At 49.0% G+C, this 22,204-nt stretch overlaps 1 protein-coding gene across 1 annotated transcript in view; it reads right to left on the reverse strand.

The window, feature by feature from the left end:
* Positions 1 to 22,204, reverse strand: part of LOC143926715 (vitamin D3 hydroxylase-associated protein-like) — a 40,722-nt gene that overhangs the window by 13,585 nt on the left and 4,933 nt on the right. The window contains 8 exon segments of the mRNA XM_077450733.1: positions 2,560 to 2,685; positions 3,524 to 3,544; positions 3,546 to 3,649; positions 16,129 to 16,169; positions 18,390 to 18,534; positions 18,537 to 18,595; positions 21,241 to 21,325; positions 21,328 to 21,373. Coding sequence (XP_077306859.1) covers positions 2,560 to 2,685; positions 3,524 to 3,544; positions 3,546 to 3,649; positions 16,129 to 16,169; positions 18,390 to 18,534; positions 18,537 to 18,595; positions 21,241 to 21,325; positions 21,328 to 21,373 — 627 coding nt within the window.

Below are 22,204 nucleotides of genomic sequence, written 5' to 3' on the forward strand. Positions count from 1 at the left end.
ATGGAAACTGAGGATGAGAGAAGAGGATGGACATGACACAACCATCTTATCTCTTCCATAGGGAGTCATGGCGCTCCAACAATGGAAACTGAGGAGAGCAGAGGATGGACATGACAACCATCTTATCTCTTCCATAGGGAGTCATGGCGCTCCAACAATGGAAACTGAGGATGAGAGAAGAGGATGGACATGACACAACCATCTTATCTCTTCCATAGGGAGTCATGGCGCTCCAACAATGGAAACTGAGGAGAGCAGAGGATGGACATGACAACCATCTTATCTCTTCCATAGGGAGTCATGGCGCTCCAACAATGGAAACTGAGGAGAGCAGGGGATGGACATGACACAACCATCTTATCTCTCCCATAGGGAGTCATGACGGTCCAACATGGAAAAGTTCCCATAGCGCTCCACACAGAACACTAAGGTCCTTTATCGGGAGAACATCCCCTTCTCTCCTCACACCAACCACAGATGGTGTCATGGAGGTGGTGAGAGGGGAATCACACTCTCAGCAAGGGCATACAAACAGGGGTCACCATTCAAACCCAGCGCCATGCTCCAGGGGGCCCTTGTGGTCCCCTGTACGCCTGGATAGGAAGGTGATGGGGCGGCCGCATGTAGGGGAACCGGTCCCTCCATGTAGGCGCAAAATGCCCGCTTCTCCTCTCCTGCAGACATTCAGCAGCTGAAGCAAGGAAATGGAGGACATCGGTTCCTCCACATGCCGCTCCGCCACCTCCCTATCTCTGCCCTGGGCCCCTGTGTGCTGCCCTGGACCCCCCCCCCCCCCCCCCCCAAGTAGGGGTTCTGGGTTTTCCCCTCTCACCTCCCACCAGTTGCTGCGGGGGATCTGTCAGGATGGAGAGCGGGGAACGTGCCATCTTCCTTGTCTTAATGGATAGAGTCAGTGATCCGTACCAATGTGTTTTTATTTATGTATAGCTGGGGCATAGTAAACTGTTTACTATACTTTAATTTATGAATGAACGGGAAGCCTCTGTACAGAGCTATTCCTGGTCATTCATTCTGTGGAGCTGAGAAAAATCTGTCCTTAGTCCCTTTCTCTGTCTGAAAAGTGAGACATCAGGGGTCTGTTTATAGACCCCCCTAATATTCATAAAAAGCCCCCCAACAGGGGACCTAAAAAAATAATAATAATAAAAAAAAAAAAAAATGTAAATAAATAAGTAATAAAAAATAAAAATGGTAAAAAAAAAAAAAAAAAAAAAAAAAAAAAAAACCTGTAAAAGAATAATAAAAAAACCAAAAAACAAAAATAACTACTGACACCAGTGGTGGAACTACCAGGGTCACAAAAGGTCACACTTGGGCATAAAAAGCCCCCCCAATGGGAGTCCTAAAAAAAAAAAAAAAAAAATTGTAAATAATAAAAAAATAATAATAAAAATAGTAAAACGTAAAAACATAAAAAAAAAAAAATAAAATGACAAAAATGGTAAAAAGTAAAAAAAAAAAAAAATAAATAATAATAAAAACAAAAATAACTGACACCAGTGGTGGAACTACCAGGGTTGCAAAGGTCGCGCTTGTGACTGGGCATAAAAAGCCCCCCAATGGGGGTCCTAAAAAAATAGAACAAAATTGTAAATAAAAATAAAATAACAAAAATGGTAAAAAAAGAGTAAAAACATAAAAAAAATTATAATATAAAATAAACAAAAATGGTAAAACAGTAAAAAATAAATAAAAAACAAAAAAAATAAATGGTAAAAGAATAATAAAAAAAAAAAAGAAAAAAGAAAATAACTACTGACACCAGTGGTGGAACTACCAAGGTCACAAAGGTCGCACTTGCGACTGGGCTTTGCCTTTCCGTCACCATGGGGGGGGGGGCCTAGATGGCAGGAAGGTGGCCTGCTGCGAGACCATAATAAAGGGTTCCACAATGGGCCCCGGGATCAGTAGAAAGGCCCCCCGGGATCGGTAGGAAGGGCCCCCGGGATCGGTAGGAAAGGCCCCCGGGATCGGTAGGAAAGGCCCCCGGGATCGGTAGGAAAGGGCCCCCGAGATCGGTAGGAAAGGGCCACCGAGATCGGTAGGAAAGGGCCCCCGAGATCGGTAGGAAAGGGGCCCCGAGATCGGTAGGAAAGGGCCCCGGGATCGGTAGGAAAGGGCCCCGGGATCGGTAGGAAAGGGCCCCGGGATCGGTAGGAAAGGCCCCCGGGATCGGTAGGAAAGGCCCCCGGGATCGGTAGGAAAGGCCCCCGGGATCGGTAGGAAAGGCCCCCGGGATCGGTAGGAAAGGCCCCCGGGATCGGTAGGAAAGGGCCCCGAGATCGGTAGGAAGGGCCCCGAGATCGGTAGGAAGGGCCCCGGTCGAAGGATCTCCTTACGCCTCTGACTCTCATCCAGAAAATTTGATGTACTGGATGAAAATGGATAGAATTGTTCATATTACTGATTTCATAACTTTCTGCTACTGGAGAGACAGAACCCCCAAAGGCTCCGCCCACACGTGCCCCCGTTCAGCCGCCAGCTCCTCCCCCTTCAGCTTGATCCAGGTGGGAGGTGGGGGCGCTTTGTTGGACCCACCTGATGTCCGGCTCCCTCCAGGAGCTCCTTTGTCTGCAGCAAGGCCCGTCTCATGGATGGAGTCGCCATGGTGCTGCCGTCATCCTCGTAGTACCCGATACGAAGGGGCTGCGTGGCAGAGTACACCTGAAAAAAATAAAAATGACACCCGGAGTGACCAGAAATACCAAGAGATGGCAGCAACAAACACACGCCTGGTAGTGACACTTGGCAGTGCAGTGCCCCGAAGGGGGCGCCTTACAACACAAACAGCCAACACTTAGCGACTCCCATCCTCTCCTGTGGCTGTAGTATTACCCATCACTAGGGTTGCATCAATACAGTTTTTTTTTATCAGCGAGTACCGATACCTTGCGGTGCAATTTGCGTGAATATGAAAAAGAAATTAAAAACTGTCGCAAATCACACTGCAAAGAATCACATGCGATTTCCCCCACTGCTCCTGTATGTGTACAGAAAGGGAAAGGCGCCATCTAGTGGACAGTTTATAGTACATATCTGGCCAAATGCTAAATCTCCATTAGGTGTCCCGGTCCCGCCGATGATAGCAAATCACGGACACTGGAGGTGCTCACAGGGCTGGGAGGAGAAGTTCCGGGAACCCCCGTGGGTATAGGGTGGAAGTGATGTCAGCTTGGGGGGGGGGGGGGGGGGACGGACGGACCGTCTCAACATCTCCTCCAGCCCTCTGAGCACCCTCAGCGCTCGTGATTTGCTATCATCGGCGGAATCGGGGACACCTATGGAGATTTTGCATTTGTTCCAACATTATTAATAAACTGCCCACTAGATGGCGCTTTTCCCCCTTTCTAACAGTGGGGGAAATCGCATGAGATTCTTTTGCGCTGCGATTTGCGCCCATTCATTTTGTATTGATGCAAAACGCACCACCAAGTATCGGTGCATCCCCACCCGTAACATTACCCATGATGCTCGGTGTTTGCTGCCCTGCTATTGGCACTACCTTCTCATTGAACGGGATGGGGAGGGACGGTGGGATCCAGCTGAAACATGTCGTCACACAGCAGGGCCCTCATGGCGATCACCAGACTCTCCACGTCTCGGGCGATCGGGCCCACCATTGCTGTAACTGTAAAGCGAGAAGTCCGTCAGTATGAGGTCAGGTGAGAAAACAGCAAACAGTAATATCGATCGCCCTGAAATAACGGGGTTCAGAGACTGTCGGGTTATACTGCCCCCTATGGGAAGACTGGACACTAGCAAAACTGTGGGTCCACCCAGGATAACCTCTCAGGTTTGTAGTGTAGCCCCCCCCTGGTCCTATACTGGGGCGACTATGTGAGTTTGGCTGGGCTGTGGGACTCTCAGACTGATTGGACGGTTCCTTAATTTTTGTCCTTCCCTAAGCCTGGGTAGGCTGTGCATTTCTCACCGTCGCCTGTAGGTGTCACTGATAGCAGGGGGCGTACCTACAGGGGTCGCAGAGGTCGCAGTTGAGACCCAGCCCCATGTTCCAGGCCCGTGCGGCTCCCCTGTACACCTGCATAGGAGAGGTGGCATGTAGAGGAACCGATGCCCTCCATTTCCTCCTGCAACGGCTGAAAGCCCGCTTCTTCTCCTCTCCCTCCCGGAACATGCTTTAACTACAGATAATTGACTAGGAATATGCTTTCACTGCAAAGAAAAGTGCAGGGACCATGCTGTAACTGCAGAGAATCTACTGTGGACATGCTGTAACTGCAGAGAATTTACTAGGGACAGCTGTAACTGCAGAGAATCTACTGTGAACATGCTGTAACTGCCGAAAATCTGTTAGTGGCAAGCTGTAACTGCAGAGAACATGAGAACATGCTTTACTAGTGATAATTTGTGAGGAATATGCTTTGATTGCAAAGAATCTACTGGGAACACCTTGTAACTGAGAATCTATTTGGAACGTGCTTTAACTGCAGAGAACCCTTTGGAATATCCTGTAACTGCAGAGAATCTATTGGGAACAGCTTTAACTGCACAGACTCTACTAAGGACATGCTAAAACTGTGAAGAATCTACTGGGAACATGCTTTAACTACAGATAATTTGTGAGGAATATACTTTCATTGCAAAGAATCTACTGGGAACATGCTGTAACTGCAGAGAATCTACTGACAACATGGTTCAGCTACAGATAATTTACTAGGGACAGCTGTAACTGCAGTGAATCTACTGGGAACATGCTGTAACTGCAGAAAATCTGTTAGTGGCAAGCTGTAACTGCAGAGAATCTACTGGGAACACGCTTTAACTACAGATAATTTGTGAGGAATTATACTTTCATTGCAAATAATCTCCTGGGAAAATGCTGTAACTGCAGAGAATCTGAGGACATGCTGTAACTACAGATAATTTACTAGGGACAGTTGTAACTGCAGAGAATCTACTGTGAACATGCTGTAACTGCAGAGACTCTACTGAGCACATGCTGTAACTGCGGGAATCTACTGAGCACATGCTGTAACTGCGGGGAATCTACTGGGAACATGTTTTAACTACAGATAATTTGTGAGGAATATACTTTCATGGCAAAGTATCTACTGGGAACATGCTGTAACTGCAGAGAATCTATTTGGCACGTGCTGTAACTGCAGAGAATCTATCGGGAATATGCTGAAACTGCAGAGAATCTATTGGGGACAGCTGTAACTGCAGAGATCTACTGTGAACACCAGCAGTGGAACTACCAAGGTTGCAAAGATCACAAATTTCCATCCGAGGCCTGGTGTTCCGCCATCGTAAGGGGGCCCAAGACGGCAGGAAGAGGGCCCATTGCAGGGCCCCACAATGGGAGTAAGGGGAGGAGGGGCTGGGAATCCTCTCCCGCACACCTCCCGTGTGAAATGTTGGTCAGGGAAGATGAGGGCGCCCTCTCATGGTGAGGACAATGTATTTGAAGGTTGGTGGGACTTGGAAGTCCAGGCTTTGAAGGAGAAGGCCTCCTAATAGATGAGCCTTCCCATGGCCGAGCGCTGGGTTTTGTCTGCCAGGGAAGGCGGTCCTCTTACCCCGGGGGAACATCCTGAGGAGGGGGGTGCAGGGCAACCTTGGGGAGACATTGTCCCTCCGTGGGGAATACAAAGCAAACATACTGTAACTGCAGAGAATCCATCGGGAATATGCTGTAACTTCAGAGAATCTATTGGGGACAGCTGTAACTGCAGAGATCTACTGTGAACACCAGCGGCGGAACTACCAGGATTGCAAAGGTCATAAATTTCCATCCGGGACCTGGCGTTCCGCCATCGTAAGGGGGCCCAACACGGCAGGAAGAGAGCCCACTGCAGGGCCCCACAATGGAAGTAAGGGGGGGAGGGGCTGGGAATCCTCTCCCGTACACCCCCCCCCCCCCGTGTGAAATGTTGGTCAGGGAAGATGAGGGCACCCTCTCATGGTGAGGACAATGTATTTGAAGGTTGGTGGGACTTGGAAGTCCAGGGCTTTGAAGGAGAAGGCCTCCTAATAGATGAGCCTTCCCATGGCCGAGCGCTGGGTTTTGTCTGCCAGGGAAGACGGTCCTCTTACCCTGGGGGAACATCCTGAGGAGGGGGGTGCAGGGCAACCTTGGGGAGACATTGTCCCGCCGTGGGGAATACAAAGCAAACATACTGTAACTGCAGAGAATCTACTGGGAACATGCTGTAACTGGAGAGAGAATACTGTGAACATGGTTTAACTGCAGAAAATCTATTGGGGGCATGCTGTAACTGCAGAGAATATACTGGAAGAAGCTTTGACGAAATCTATTGGTGATATGCAGCAACTTCAAAGAATCTACTGGCAGCATGTCTTAACTACTGAGAAAATGCTTTGCCTGCAACAAATATACTGGAAAAACACTAACTGCAGAGAATATACATGGAACATGCTATAACTAATCTACTGGGAGCATGCTGTAACTGCAGAGAATCTACTGGGAGCATGCTGTAACTGCAGAGAATCTATAAGAAACAAGTTTTAAGTATAGAGATTCTACTGGGAACATGCTGTAACTGCAGAGAATGCACTGGTAATATGGTTTACCTTGTGAGACTCTATTGGTGACATACTGTAACTGCTGAGAATCTACTGCGAACATGCTGTAACTGCAGAGCATTTACTGCAAACATTGTTTAACTGCAGAGTATCTAAAAGGAACATGCTGTAACTGCAGAGAATACATTGGAGACATGTTGTAACCGCAGAGAATATAATGAGGGCATGCTTTAACTGCAGATAATTTAATGCAAACACTCTTTTACTGCAAAGAATCTACTGTGAATTTGGTTAAACTTCAGAGACGTTATTGGGGACAGCTGTAACTGCAGAGATTCTACTGGGAACATGCTGTACCTGCAAAGAATGTACATGGAATATGCTGTAATGGAAGAGAATTTATTGGGGACAGCTGTAATTGTGGGAAATCTGCTGTAACCTGCAGAGAATCTCATGGGAACATGCTTTAACTGCAAAGAATGCATTAAGGACGTGCTGTAAGTGCAGAGAATCTACTAAGAACGTGCTATAAAACTTCAGGGAATCTACTGGCAACATGGCTTAACTGCAGTAAATCTATTGGCAACATGCTTGTAACTACAGAGAATCTACCAGGAACATGCTCTAACTACAGAGAATCTACCGGGAACATGCTCTAACTATAGAGAATCTACCGGGAACATGCTCTAACTACAGAGAAGCTACCGGGAACATGCTCTAACTACAGAGAATCTACCGGGAACATGCTCTAACTACAGAGAAGCTACCGGGAACATGCTCTAACTACAGAGAAGCTACCGGGAACATGCTCTAACTACAGAGAATCTACTGGGAACATGCCATACTGCAGAGAATGTAGTGACATGATTTACCTTGAGAGCATCTATTGGTGACATACTGCAACTGCTGAGAATCTACTGATGACATGCTGTAACTGTAAAGAACCTATTGGGGACAGCTGTAACTTCACAGAGAATACTGTAAACATGCTTTAACTGCAGAAAAATATCTAGGGAACATACTGTAACTGCAGAGAATCTACTGTGAACATGATTTAACTGCAGGGATTCTATTGGTGATATGCTGCAACTGCAAAGAACCTACTTGCAATATGCCTCAACTGCTGAGAATTTACCAGGAACATGCTTTCACTGCAACGGATCTACTGAAAACACACTTTAACTGCAGAGAATCTACTGGGAACACACTTTAAAGTGGTAGTATGGTCAATTTTTTAACTTTTACCTACAGGAAAGCCTATAATAAGGCTTACCTGTAGGTAAAAATAATATCTCCTAAACCTGTACGGTTTAGGAGATATTCCCCTCGGTATGCCGCCGCTGACTGCAGCGGCGCATGCGCACAAGGGGTTCTCTCCGTGAAAATCCGGCAGCGCTCGTGCGGCCGGACTGAAATCTCCCGCGCGCATGCGCGGGAGTGACGATATCGCGGCTCCGGCCACTCACAGCGCCGGAGCCGCGATACCCGGAAGAGACGCCGAGGGAGCATGTCGGCTCCCTCGGCGTGGATCGGGCGAGATGTCGGGGCCTCGTTCTAAGGTAAGTATTTCATAATGAGCTAGTATGCGGTGCATACTAGCTCATTATGCATTTTGCTTTGCAGGTTTAAAAAAAAAAAAAAAAAAAAATTGCGGGTTTACTACCGCTTTAACTGCAGGGATCTATGAACATGCTGTAATTGCATAGAATCTAATGGGAACATGCTTTAACTGCAGAGAATCTACTGGGGACATGGAGTAACTGCAGAGAATCTACTGGGGACATGGAGTAACTGCAGAGAATCTACTGGGGACATGGAGTAACTGCAGGGAATGTACTGGGGACATGGAGTAACTGCAGGGAATGTACTGGGGACATGATGTAACTGCAGGGAATGTACTGGGGACATGATGTAACTGCAGGGAATGTACTGGGGACATGATGTAACTGCAGGGAATGTACTGGGGACATGATGTAACTGCAGGGAATGTACTGGGGACATGGAGTAACTGCAGAGAATCTACTGGGGACATGGAGTAACTGCAGAGAATCTACTGGGGACATGGAGTAACTGCAGGGAATGTACTGGGGACATGGAGTAACTGCAGGGAATGTACTGGGGACATGGAGTAACTGCAGGGAATGTACTGGGGACATGGAGTAACTGCAGGGAATGTACTGGGGACATGGAGTAACTGCAGGGAATGTACTGGGGACATGATGTAACTGCAGGGAATGTACTGGGGACATGATGTAACTGCAGGGAATGTACTGGGGACATGATGTAACTGCAGGGAATGTTACTGGGGACATGATGTAACTGCAGGGAATGTACTGGGGACATGATGTAACTGCAGGGAATGTACTGGGGACATGATGTAACTGCAGGGAATGTACTGGGGACATGATGTAACTGCAGGGAATGTACTGGGGACATGCTTTGACTTCAAAGAATCTATGAGGAACATGCTCTGACTTGAAGAATCCATTGGGAAAATGCTCAACTAAAGATGATTTGAATAGCAATATGCTTTTACTGTAAATCTACAGGGACCATGCTTTGGCTTCAAAGAATCTACTGGGAACATGCTGTAACTGCAAATAATCTATTAGTGGCACGCTGTAACTGCAGAGAATCTACTGGGAGCAAGGTTCAGTGTTATTAGTGGTGTACCCCAAGGTTCAGTGTGATTAGTGGTGTACCCCAAGGGTTCAGTGTTATTAGTGGTGTACCCCAAGGTTCAGTGTTATTAGTGGTGTACCCCAAGGTTCAGTGTTATTAGTGGTGTACCCCAAGGTTCAGTGTTATTAGTGGTGTACCCCAAGGTTCAGTGTTATTAGTGGTGTACCCCAAGGTTCAGTGTTATTAGTGGGGTACCCCAAGGTTCAGTGTTATTAGTGGGGTACCCCAAGGTTCAGTGTTATTAGTGGGGTACCCCAAGGTTCAGTGTTATTAGTGGTGTACCCCAAGGTTCAGTGTTATTAGTGGGGTACCCCAAGGTTCAGTGTTATTAGTGGTGTACCCCAAGGTTCAGTGTTATTAGTGGTGTACCCCAAGGTTCAGTGTTATTAGTGGGGTACCCCAAGGTTCAGTGTTATTAGTGGGGTACCCCAAGGTTCAGTGTTATTAGTGGGGTACCCCAAGGTTCAGTGTTATTAGTGGGGTACCCCAAGGTTCAGTGTTATTAGTGGTGTACCCCAAGGTTCAGTGCTGGGATCCTTACTTTTTAATATCTTTATAGATGATATGGGGTTTGGGATTTCCATCTTTGCAGATGACACCTGGCTGTGCAGAGGAATAACCTCCTTACAGGATGTCTCCAATTTACAAGCCGACCTCAATGCTCTGATTGGGGACTATGTGGCAGATGAGGTTTAATGTTGATAAATGTAAAGTTCTGCACTTGGGGCTTAAGAATATGCATCATACATGCTAGGGGGAGTACAACTGGGGGCACCCATAGTGGAGAATGATCTGGGGGGGGGGATCCAGGGTGGAGAAGGATCTGAGAGGGGATCCATGGTGGAAAATGATCTGGGGGGGATCCATGGTGGAGAAGGATCTGGGAGGGGGGATCCATGGTGGAGAAGGATCTGGGAGGGGGGGATCCATGGTGGAGAAGGATCTGGGAGGGGGGGATCCATGGTGGAGAAGGATCTGGGAGGGGGGGATCCATGGTGGAGAAGGATATCTGGGAGGGGATCCATGGTGGAGAAGGATATCTGGGAGGGGATCCATGGTGGAGAAGGATCTGGGAGGGGGGGATCCATGGTGGAGAAGGATCTGGGAGGGGGGGGGATCCATGGTGGAGAAGGATCTGGGAGGGGGGGGATCCATGGTGGAGAAGGATCTGGGAGGGGTGGGGATCCATGGTGGAGAAGGATCTGGAGGGGGGGGATCCATGGTGGAGAAGGATCTGGGAGGGGGGGGATCCATGGTGGAGAAGGATCTGGGGGGGGGGGAGATCCATGGTGAAGGATCTGGGGGGGGGGAGATCCATGGTGAAGGATCTGGGGGGGGGGAGATCCCATGGTGAAGGATCTGGGGGGGGGAGATCCATGGTGGAGAGGATCCATGGTGGAGAAGGATCTGGGAGGGGGGATCCATGGTGGAGAAGGATCTGGGAGGGGGGGATCCATGGTGGAGAAGGATCTGGGAGGGGGGGATCCATGGTGGAGAAGGATATCTGGGAGGGGATCCATGGTGGAGAAGGATCTGGGAGGGGGGGGATCCATGGTGGAGAAGGATCTGGGAGGGGGGGATCCATGGTGGAGAAGGATCTGGGAGGGGGGGGATCCATGGTGGAGGATCTGGGGGGGGGGGAGATCCATGGTGGAGAGGGATCCATGGTGGAGAATGATCTGGGGGGGATCCATGGTGGAGAATGATCTGGGGGGGATCCATGGTGGAGAAGGATCTGGGGGGATCCATGGTGGAGAAGGATATCTGGGAGGGGATCCATGGTGGAGAAGGATCTGGGGGGGATCCATGGTGGAGAAGGATCTGGGGGGGATCCATGGTGGAGAAGGATCTGGGGGGGATCCATGGTGGAGAAGGATCGGGGGGGGGATCCATGGTGGAGAAGGATCTGGGGAGGGGGGATCCATGGTGGAGAAGGATCTGGGAGGGGGGGGGGGATCCATGGTGGAGAAGGATCGGGGAGGGGGGGGGGATCCATGGTGGAGAAGGATCGGGGAGGGGGGGAGATCCATGGTGGAGAAGGATCGGGGAGGGGGGGGGATCCATGGTGGAGAAGGATCTGGGAGGGGGGGGATCCATGGTGGAGAAGGATCTGGGAGGGGGGGATCCATGGTGGAGAAGGATCTGGGAGGGGGGGGGATCCATGGTGGAGAAGGATCTGGGAGGGGAGATCCATGGTGGAGAAGGATCTGGGAGGGGAGATCCATGGTGGAGAAGGATCTGGGGGGGATCCATGGTGGAGAAGGATCTGGGGGGGGATCCATGGTGGAGAAGGATCTGGGGGGGGATCCATGGTGGAGAAGGATCTGGGGGGGGATCCATGGTGGAGAATGATCGGGGAGGGGGGATCCATGGTGGAGAAGGATCTGGGAGGGGTGGGGATCCATGGTGGAGAAGGATCTGGGAGGGGTGGGGATCCATGGTGGAGAAGGATCTGGGAGGGGTGGGGATCCATGGTGGAGAAGGGATCTGGGAGGGGTGGGGATCCATGGTGGAGAAGGATCTGGGAGGGGTGGGGATCCATGGTGGAGAAGGATCTGGGAGGGGTGGGGATCCATGGTGGAGAAGGATCTGGGAGGGGTGGGGATCCATGGTGGAGAAGGATCTGGGAGGGGTGGGGATCCATGGTGGAGAAGGATCTGGGAGGGGTGGGGATCCATGGTGGAGAAGGATCTGGGAGGGGTGGGGATCCATGGTGGAGAAGGAGTCTGGGAGGGGTGGGGATCCATGGTGGAGAAGGATCTGGGAGGGGTGGGGATCCATGGTGGAGAAGGATCTGGGAGGGGTGGGGATCCATGGTGGAGAAGGATCTGGGAGGGGTGGGGATCCATGGTGGAGAAGGATCTGGGAGGGGTGGGGATCCATGGTGGAGAAGGATCTGGGAGGGGTGGGGATCCATGGTGGAGAAGGGATCTGGGAGGGGTGGGGATCCATGGTGGAGAAGGATCGGGGAGGGGGGGGGATCCATGGTGGAGAAGGATCGGGAGGGGGGGATCCATGGTGGAGAAGGATCTGGGAGGGGGGATCCATGGTGGAGAAGGATCTGGGAGGGGGGGATCCATGGTGGAGAAGGATCTGGGAGGGGGGGGATCCATGGTGGAGAAGGGATCTGGGAGGGGGGGGGATCCATGGTGGAAAAGGATCTGGGGAGGGGGGGGGGATCCATGGTGGAGAAGGATCTGGGAGAGGGGGGATCCATGGTGGAGAAGGATCTGGGAGGGGGGATCCATGGTGGAGAAGGATCTGGGAGGGGGGGATCCATGGTGGAGAAGGATCTGGCAGGGGGGGATCCATGGTGGAGAAGGATCTGGCAGGGGGGGATCCATGGTGGAGAAGGATCTGGGAGGGGGGGATCCATGGTGGAGAAGGATCTGGGAGGGGGGGGGATCCATGGTGGAGAAGGATCTGGGAGGGGGGGATCCATGGTGGAGAATGATCTGGGAGGGGGGATCCATGGTGGAGAAGGATCTGGGAGGGGGGATCCATGGTGGAGAAGGATCTGGGAGGGGGGGGTCCATGGTGGAGAATGATCTGGGGGGGGGGGATCCATGGTGGAGAAGGATCTGGGGGGGGGGATCCATGGTGGAGAAGGATCTGGGGGGGGGGATCCATGGTGGAGAATGATCTGGGGGGGGGGATCCATGGTGGAGAATGATCTGGGGGGGATCCATGGTGGAGAATGATCTGGGGGGGATTCATGGTGGAGAATGATCTGGGGGGATCCATGGTGGAGAATGATCTGGGGGGGGGATCCATGGTGGAGAAGGATCTGGGGGGGGGTCCATGGTGGAGAATGATCTGGGGGGGGGGGGATCCATGGTGGAGAATGATCTGGGGGGGGATCCATGGTGGAGAAGGAGTCTCCAGACCTAAACCCTATTGATCATCTGTGGGACATCCTCAAACGGAAGGTGGAGGAGCGCAAGGTCTCCAACATCCACCAGCTCCGTGATGTCATCATGGAGGAGGGGAAGAGGACTCCGGTGACAACCTGTGAAGGGGTGTACTGACTTTTGTTGCCAGCGGTTTAGACATTAATGGCTGTGTGTTGAGTTATTTTGAGGGGACAGGAAATTTACACTGTTATACAAGCTGTACACTCACTACTTTACATTGTAGACAAGTGTCATTTCTTCAGTGTTGTCACATGAAAAGAGAGAAGAAATGTGACTGAGGGGTGTACTTACTTTTGTGAGATACTGTATAAGGAGGGATATGATCTCCATGTATAAATACATAAGGGGGGATATTAGTAAATGGAAATAGTCGCGTTAATAAAAAATAAAAAAAAGTGCACAGAATTTTGAATCAAAAAGCAAACAGAATACATTGAAGTAATATACAATGTGTAAATCCTATATAATAAAGTGACATATACAACAAAGTCTCTAAAGTGAAAAAGTGAATAAAAGTGACTTTGTAAGACAGAGTCTCTCTAAAGATGGAAGGTATATCAGGTTCTGCGGTGATAAGAATCTGAAGAAGAATGAAGAATTCTCTGAGTTTTCAGCCGCCACCAAGAGGAAGTGATGAATCCCTCGATGGTAAGAGGGTCAGGAGACTTAAACTCTCTTACCGGAAGATGTGGACCTCCTGGTATAGCGAGGTCATATGCGCCAGCAGATACAGCCCTCTGCAGGGTCTGAGATGGATCCTGGACCAAGATGTATAGATAAGCCACGGACGTCCTCCTCAATCACTGGCCACCATCCGCCCACTTTCTTCAAAAATGTCAATCTCCCAAAATGTGCGCGGAGCAAGTAAGAGGAATAAAAGCTCCAATAGTGCGTTATCGTTTTTAAACACCGCTCATTTATTGTAAAAAAAAAAAAAAAAAAAAACAGCATAAAAAGCACTTGCCGGCAATAAAAATTACAAACGAACACCCGCACTTCGTGATGATGTCAGCGTGTAGCACCGCCCGACATGTTTCGTCATACGTCATGTCTTCCTGGGGGCATGGGCGACGCACTGAGCCATCACCTTATATACACGGAATGGGCAACCAAGCCTCGTTTTTGTGTGGCGGCCATATTGGAAGAGGGGATGGATCCAAGCCTTCGCTTGGAGAGAAAACCGAGCCTCTCTCCAACATGGCGGCCATAACACAGAAAAGGAAGAGAACATTCCAAACTCATTCTCTATCAGTGGCCATCTAGCGGATACATACAGAACGGAAAATAAGCCCTGTTCACCCATGATACATAAGGGGGATATGATCTCCATGTATAAATACATAAGGGGGATATGATCTCCATGTATAAATACATAGGGGGGGATATGATCTCCATGTATAAATACATAAGGGGGGGATATGATCTCCATGTATAAATACATAAGGGGGGGATATGATCTCCATGTATAAATACATAAGGGGGGATATGATCTCCATGTATAAATACATAAGGGGGGATATGATCTCCATGTATAAATACATAAGGGGGGGATATGATCTCCATGTATAAATACATAAGAGGGGGATATGATCTCCATGTATAAATACATAAGGGGGAATATGATCTCCATGTATAAATACATAAGGGGGGGATATGATCTCCATGTATAAATACATAAGGGGGGGATATGATCTCCATGTATAAATACATAAGGGGGGGATATGATCTCCATGTATAAATACATAAGGGGGGGATATGATCTCCATGTATAAATACATAAGAGGGGGATATGATCTCCATGTATAAATACATAAGGGGGGATATGATCTCCATGTATAAATACATAAGGGGGATATGATCTCCATGTATAAATACATAAGGGGGGATATGATCTCCATGTATAAATACATAAGGGGGGATATGATCTCCATGTATAAATACATAAGGGGGATATGATCTCCATGTATAAATACATAAGGGGGGATATGATCTCCATGTATAAATACATAAGGGGGGATATGATCTCCATGTATAAATACATAAGGGGTCCATATAGTGAACTTGGCGTTGAGTTATTCTCTTTACATACAACACTGAGGACAAGGGGGCACTCTTTACATCTAGAGGAAAAGAGATTTCATCTCCAAATACGGAAAGGTTTCTTCACAGTAAGAGCTGTGAAAATGTGGAATAGACTCCCTGCAGAGGTGGATGTGCTATAAGAAAGGTCGGGATTATCATCTTGGGGCACTTTCAGACTGAGGCGCCGGTACAGTACTTACAGCGGCGCTTTTAACTCCCGCTACTGGCCGCAAAAAAAGCTTAAAAGCGCCTGAAAAGCGCCAAAGTGCTTTGCAGGCGCTTCGGCAGCACTGGCCATGGATTTGTATCACGGGGTGGATTTAGAGCGCCAATTACAGCGCTCCCGCACCGCCCCACCCCGCCGGAAAGAAGCTGCTTGCAGGACTTTTTTTTTTCCCGCTCCTCCAAGCGCCCTGCCTCCGGTGTGGTCGCCCCCCCCCCCCCCCCCCCCCCCCTGTCTGGGGCTGCAGAGGAGGAAATTATCCTAAATGTACAGAATATAATATAACTGGGTACTGAGATTTATGGGTAAAGATGATCCGGGGAATATTCGATCGCCCCCGGATGACGCTCTGCTGAGGTTTCTCGTTCTTCTTTATCAGCTGTGGGGGAAGGATCGTGTATTATGGGATTGTAGAATTTTTTTTTTTGATTTTTTTTTTTTGGTTGGACTTGATGTCTTTTTTTCAACCTGACCAACTATGTGACTACATAACCACACGCTGTAACTGCAGAGAATCTATAAGTGGCATTCTGTAACTGAGAAGAGTTGGAAGACGGGGGAGGGGGTGACACTGAAGGGAGAGGGGGGAGGGGTGACAAGGGGGAGGGGAGACATGAGGGGGAGGGGGGGGTGACACAGGGAGGGGAGAGTGACATGGGGGGGAAGGGGTGACACAGGGGGGGTGGGGGGGGGACTCACTTGACTTCTGTCCGGGGGAGCTGGACTGCACTCCAACTTTACTGCAATACAAAAAGACACTCATCAGTCCCAACCCCTCCCCCGTCATCACTGTGTCCCCCTCATCTGTATTCTGTGTTTGGGGTCACTCCTATTATCTGTGGAAGGTGAGAAGTAGATGTCCCCGCCCCCCCACCCCACACACTCAGGTGACACATCTCTCGGGACATACAGGCTGGGAAAGGTCTCGGTGGCGCCATCTGCTGGCCATCTCTGGTAGCGCAACCTAGAGCTTTCCATACATTGTCCATCAGTGCTGAGCCCAGGAGCAACTAATCGATTATGAAATTAATTGATTAATCGGCCAATAACATAATGGGATTTCAAAGAAAAAAAAAAACTAAAAATAAGCCCTTTATAGTACAACAATATAATCACTACTGTAAATAATACTTTCACTGTTCTACAGTAAAAAAAAAAAAACAAAAAAAAAAGAAGAAAAAAAAAAAAAATAAAAAAAAAAAAACCTTTCCAGTAGTGATTATCTGCATTTTTGTACTATAAAGGGCTAATTTTAGTCTTTTTAAAACCATTATGTTAGTAAACGTCTTAGACCTGGTTCACATCTATGTGTTTATTGGTGCTTTTTTTGCAGAAACGCACTACAGTTCATTTACATGGTTTCCTATGGGACACGTTCATATCTGTGCTTTTTTTTCAGCCGCTGCATATTTGGAGAGGGTCAGGGACTTTTAAAAAACGAAACTGTGCTTTTTTTTTTAGGTTCAATATACAATGGAGAAGCCGCAGAAAAGCGTGTAATGCGTTTTTGCAGCAATTTTTGTTTTTTAATCTGCCTAAAAAAAAAAAAAAAAAAAAAAAAAATGCAAATTGCAGTAAAATCACGTGCGCAAAAATAAAAAACGCACAGCAAAGAGCACTGCAGAAACAGATCAAAAGCAAAAACTGCAACAATGGAGAAGCCGCAGAAAAGCGTGTAATGCGTTTTTGCAGCAATTTTTGTTTTTTAATCTGCCTAAAAAAAAAAAAAATAATAATAATTTTTTAAAAAATAAAATTAAAAAAAAAAAAAAAAAATGCAAAAAAAAAAAAAAAACGTAAATTGCAGTAAAATCACACGCGCAAAAAAAATAAATAAAAAAAAACGCACAGCAAAAAGCACTGCAGAAACAGATCAAAAGCAAAAACTGCACAGGTGTGCACCGAGCCTCATGCTGGCCTGACGGATCAATTTTCAGGTGAGAATATTCAGATGAAAAATCTTTCTACATTCGCCGAATGAAAGAATTTAGTTTGAAATTTTCACTTAAATTTCTGAACAAAAACCGCGTACACTGTCTGAGAAAATTCCTTTGACCGAGAAGTGTTTCTATTTCCAAATTTTCCCGTCACTGTGGTTGAAAATGAACATCAATTTGACCACTTTTTTTTTTTTTTAAGGTTATTAACCAATTAATCGAAACAATAAACGGCCAACTAAGCCATTATGAAAATAATCGTTATTTGCAGCCCTATACAGCACAGTGTACAGGGTGTATATGGCGGTCTGTATAGAGTATGTAATGTACAGCACAGTGTACAGGGTGTATATGGCGGTCTGTATAGAGTAGGTAATGTACAGCACAGTGTACAGGGTGTATGTGGCGGTCTGTATAGAGTAGGTAATGTACAGCACAGTGTACAGGGTGTATGTGGCGGTCTGTATAGAGTAGGTAATGTACAGCACAGTGTACAGGGTGTATGTGGCGGTCTGTATAGAGTATGTAATGTACAGAACAGTGTACAGGGTGTATGTGGCGGTCTGTATAGAGTAGGTAATGTACAGCACAGTGTACAAGGTGTATATGGCGGTCTGTATAGAGTAGGTAATGTACAGCACAGTGTACAGGGTGTATATGGCGGTCTGTATAGAGTAGGTAATGTACAGCACAGTGTACAGGGTGTATATGGCGGTCTGTATAGAGTATGTAATGTACAGCACAGTGTACAGGGTGTATATGGCGGTCTGTATAGAGTAGGTAATGTACAGCACAGTGTACAGGGTGTACACGACGGTCTGTATAGAGTATGTAATGTACAGCACAGTGTACAGGGTGTATATGGCGGTCTGTATAGAGTAGGTAATGTACAGCACAGTGTACAGGGTGTATGTGGCGGTCTGTATAGAGTAGGTAATGTACAGCACAGTGTACAGGGTGTATATGGCAGTCTGTATAGAGTATGTAATGTACAGCACAGTGTACAGGGTGTACACGACTCACCTGAGTCGGTTTCCGGTGGGTTTTAGTGTACAGATTCCACAGAATGCGGCGGGATAGCGGAGACTCCCTCCAATATCAGAGCCAAAGCCCAGGATGGATCCTCTTCCTGCGATGAGGGCCCCCTCCCCCCCTGAGGAGCCCCGGGGGTCTTGCTGTGGTTGAGGGGGTTCAGGGTCTGGCCAAAGATGGGGTTACTGCAGTCATAGCTGTGGAGAGAAACCACACAGTCACCCCCTGTGACCCCAACCAATGGCGGCTCTCCCATCCCCCCTCCTATCTCCTCACTGCCCTTCACATGCAGACTGCGCTGTCCACTGAGGGGGGGGGGGGAAACCAGAACAGGGGGGGGGGGGGGGGATTCCATTCTCAAAGTGTGACCTGTCTGCACTCTGCTCTGCTGGCCATACACAAATCAATCCCACCATTCACTGGGAGGGCAAATTCTATCATTCTTTGAAAGGACCAATCCCATCAGTCATGAGAGGACCAATCTTCAGATCTAGCACTTATTATTGGCCGTTTCCATTTTGAGCTCCGAATTGATGGATCCCAGGATTGGCTGGACGGGGGCACCACCACCCAAACAATCTCATACAAATGAAGAACTTTAAAGGTTCCCCGATAATGTAAATCATATCCCATACTGGAGAAATCCCGCCATTAATTCTCCAATCATTACTACGAACCAGATCATGCTGGACAGGACTGGAACCTACAGAGATAAAGATGATACAGAAGAATCCTTCATCCCCCCATCCCCCATCCACTGACTCCCTGATGTGTGCCGGGGTTCGGGGGAAACAAACGGAGAAATCACAACACGTTTCCTGGACCTCCAACCCCCTTCCTCCGGGTCCCGGAGACTAAAAGTCACCAGCAGGATCTATTCACCCCGACATCCTACACACCAACACATAGAATCACATGATCCAAGATTAGAACCAGGCCTGGGGACAACCACCCAACCCCCACCATCCACAGACCCCCCCCCCCCCCCCCCCCCCGGGGAGGAGGAAAAAAAAAAATGTATATTTAATAAATGTGTTAATTGTTGGCGGGAGGACGGTCCTGATATAGGACTGAGAAGGGGCTTCCAGGAGTCCAATGTGACCATAGATGGTGTAGAAGGACTGTCCTCACCCCAAAAATTCACAACACATTTATTGAATCGTTTTTATTTTTTTGGTTCCTCAGCAGGTCCTCCTCCAGGGAAGGGGGGGGGGGGGGAGGGTGGTGGCCCCCAGGCCCTGGTTCCGATCTTGGGTCATGTGATTCTATATCTCTGAGTGTAGACATGTAGAATGTCGGGTGAATATATTTTGATTGTGATAAGAACTAAAAAAAAAAATATATATATATATATATATATATATATTTTGGATTTGTTATTTTGTTTCATTAATAAAATTAGTTTTTTCATTTGATTTGAATTTCGGAAGACGGTTAGATTCTATTTTTGTATTTTCCATTCTATTTTGTTCTGTTTAACTCTATTCTTGTATTCAAATTCTATTTGAATTTCGGCCCAATTTGGTTTCAATATTTGCGATTCGTTAAAATTTATTATTGTAATTCGGATGCATTTGAATCTCCGAATAACGAAAAATTTGTCTGCATTTCAATTCGGGAAGGAAAATAACCGCACTCGTCTAATTGTGATTTGTAATCTCACAGACCTGGAGGAAGGGGGTTGGAGGTCCAGGAAACGAGTCGTGATTTCTCAGATTGTTTCCCTGGACAGTGAATGGCGGGATTTATAGGATAGGTTTTTGCCTTATTGGGCCCCTTGTTTTGGTTCCTGTGATTGGTTGGAAAATCCTTCCAGATCAGAGGGGTATATCTGCGTATATCACAGGGAAGCGATGGGAGTGACTCCGGAGAACTGACACTCCACCATATTCCGGACAATGGCTTCCAATAGGTGCTGGGCTCAGGCCCCCCCATCACAGCTCAGACCAGCAGAGCCCAAACTTCAGGGCCACCATCGGACCCCCCCATCACAGCTCGCACCAACAGAGCCTGGACCTCGGGGGCCACTATCAGGCTCCCATCACAACTCAGACCAGCAGAGCCTGGACATCGGGGGCCACTATGGGGCTCCCATCACAACTCAGACCAGCAGAGCCCAAACCTCGGGGGCCACCATCAGAGCACAGATCAGCAGAGCCTGGACCTGGGGGCATCCATCGGCCCCCATTACAGCTCAGACCAGCAGAGCCCAAACCTCAGGGCCACCATCAGGCCCCCATCACAGCTCAGACCAGCAGAGCCTGGACCTCGGGGGCCACTATCAGAGCTCAGACCAGCAGAGTCCAGACCTCTGGGCCACCATCAGGCTTCATCACAGCTCAGACCACAGAGCCCAGGCCTGGGGGCCACCATCAGGCCCCCATCATAGCTCAGACCAGCAGAGCCCAAACCTCGGGGGCCACCATCAGAGCACAGATCAGCAGAGCCTGGACCTGGGGGCATCCATCGGACCCCATTACAGCTCAGACCAGCAGAGCCCAAACCTCAGGGCCACCATCAGGCCCCCATCACAGCTCAGACCAGTGGAGCCCAAACCTCAGGGCCACCATCAGGCCCCCCCCCATCACAGCTCAGACCAGCAGAGCCTGGACCTCGGGGGCCACTATCAGAGCTCAGACCAGCAGAGTCCAGACCTCGGGGCCACCATCAGGCTTCATCACAGCTCAGACCACAGAGCCCAGGCCTGGGGGCCACCATCAGGCCCCCATCATAGCTCAGACCAGCAGAGCCCAGACTCTGTGCCACTATCTCGGGCCTCCAGCCAATGAACGGCTCTGTGTCAATAGAATTGGTGGACAATCTGCGCACAGACGGCTCTTACTTCAGCATGGACTGCGGCACGTTGGTCTTCACAAAGGGGATGGCTCCTTGTCTTTTCAGCACCTGAACAATGACGGCGTCTCCCCAGCCAGCTGGTCCAGGTTCTTCATCAGTCCCAGCGTGGTGACATGTCCCTGGGAGAACCAGAGTAGAGTCAGAGAACTGCTCTTACCTCAGAGAATCCTTCCCCATCCCACCATGACCCATCCCATGTCTGCAACACAGAGTCCTTCTATACTGTATGTCTCTTTGCTGTACCAGATTACTACCCCGGGGACTATTCCTCCTTGCTGTAACCGTACATCCATGTAAATGGTAGTCTTACCTCTGTGTGGCTGTCCTAGATAATGGGACCCTGCAGTGCGCTCCCTGGGTGGATTGCTATCTGTAGATTTCCTCTTGCTGCCCCACCTCCTGTATTTCCAAATCCCCCAATAAATGCCCCATATGGTCCTTTGTTATCCGCCTCCTGCCCCGGTGGTCAGTGGTGGGATGACTGTCTGCTCACCATGGACCCGCTTACTTGACTTCCACAGAAGTGCCTCACCAAGAAGGGTGTGACCAGGATGGGGACCTCACCGAGAAGGTCGTGGACCAGGATGGGGACCTACCCAGAAGGCCCTGACCAGGATGGGGACCTCACCAATAAAGCAGTGACCAGGATGGGGACCTCACCAGGAAGGCCGTGACCAGGATGGGGACCTCACCGAAAAGGCCGTGACCAGGATGGTGACCTCACCGAAAAGGCCATAACCAGGATGGGGGACCTCACTGAGAAGGCTGCGACCAGGATGGGGACCTCACCGAGAAGGGCATGACCAGGATGGAGACCTCACCGAGAAGGCATGACCATGATGGAGGACCTCACCAACAAGGGCGTGACCAGGATGGGGACCTCACCGAGAAGGGTATGACCAGGATGGGGGACCTCACCAAGAAGGGTATGACCAGGATGGGGACCTCAT

Source organism: Lithobates pipiens, unplaced genomic scaffold (assembly GCF_037356315.1).
Source record: "Lithobates pipiens isolate NorthernLeopardFrog02 unplaced genomic scaffold, aLitPip1_a1.2 Scaffold_23, whole genome shotgun sequence".
NCBI lineage: Eukaryota > Metazoa > Chordata > Amphibia > Anura > Ranidae > Lithobates > Lithobates pipiens.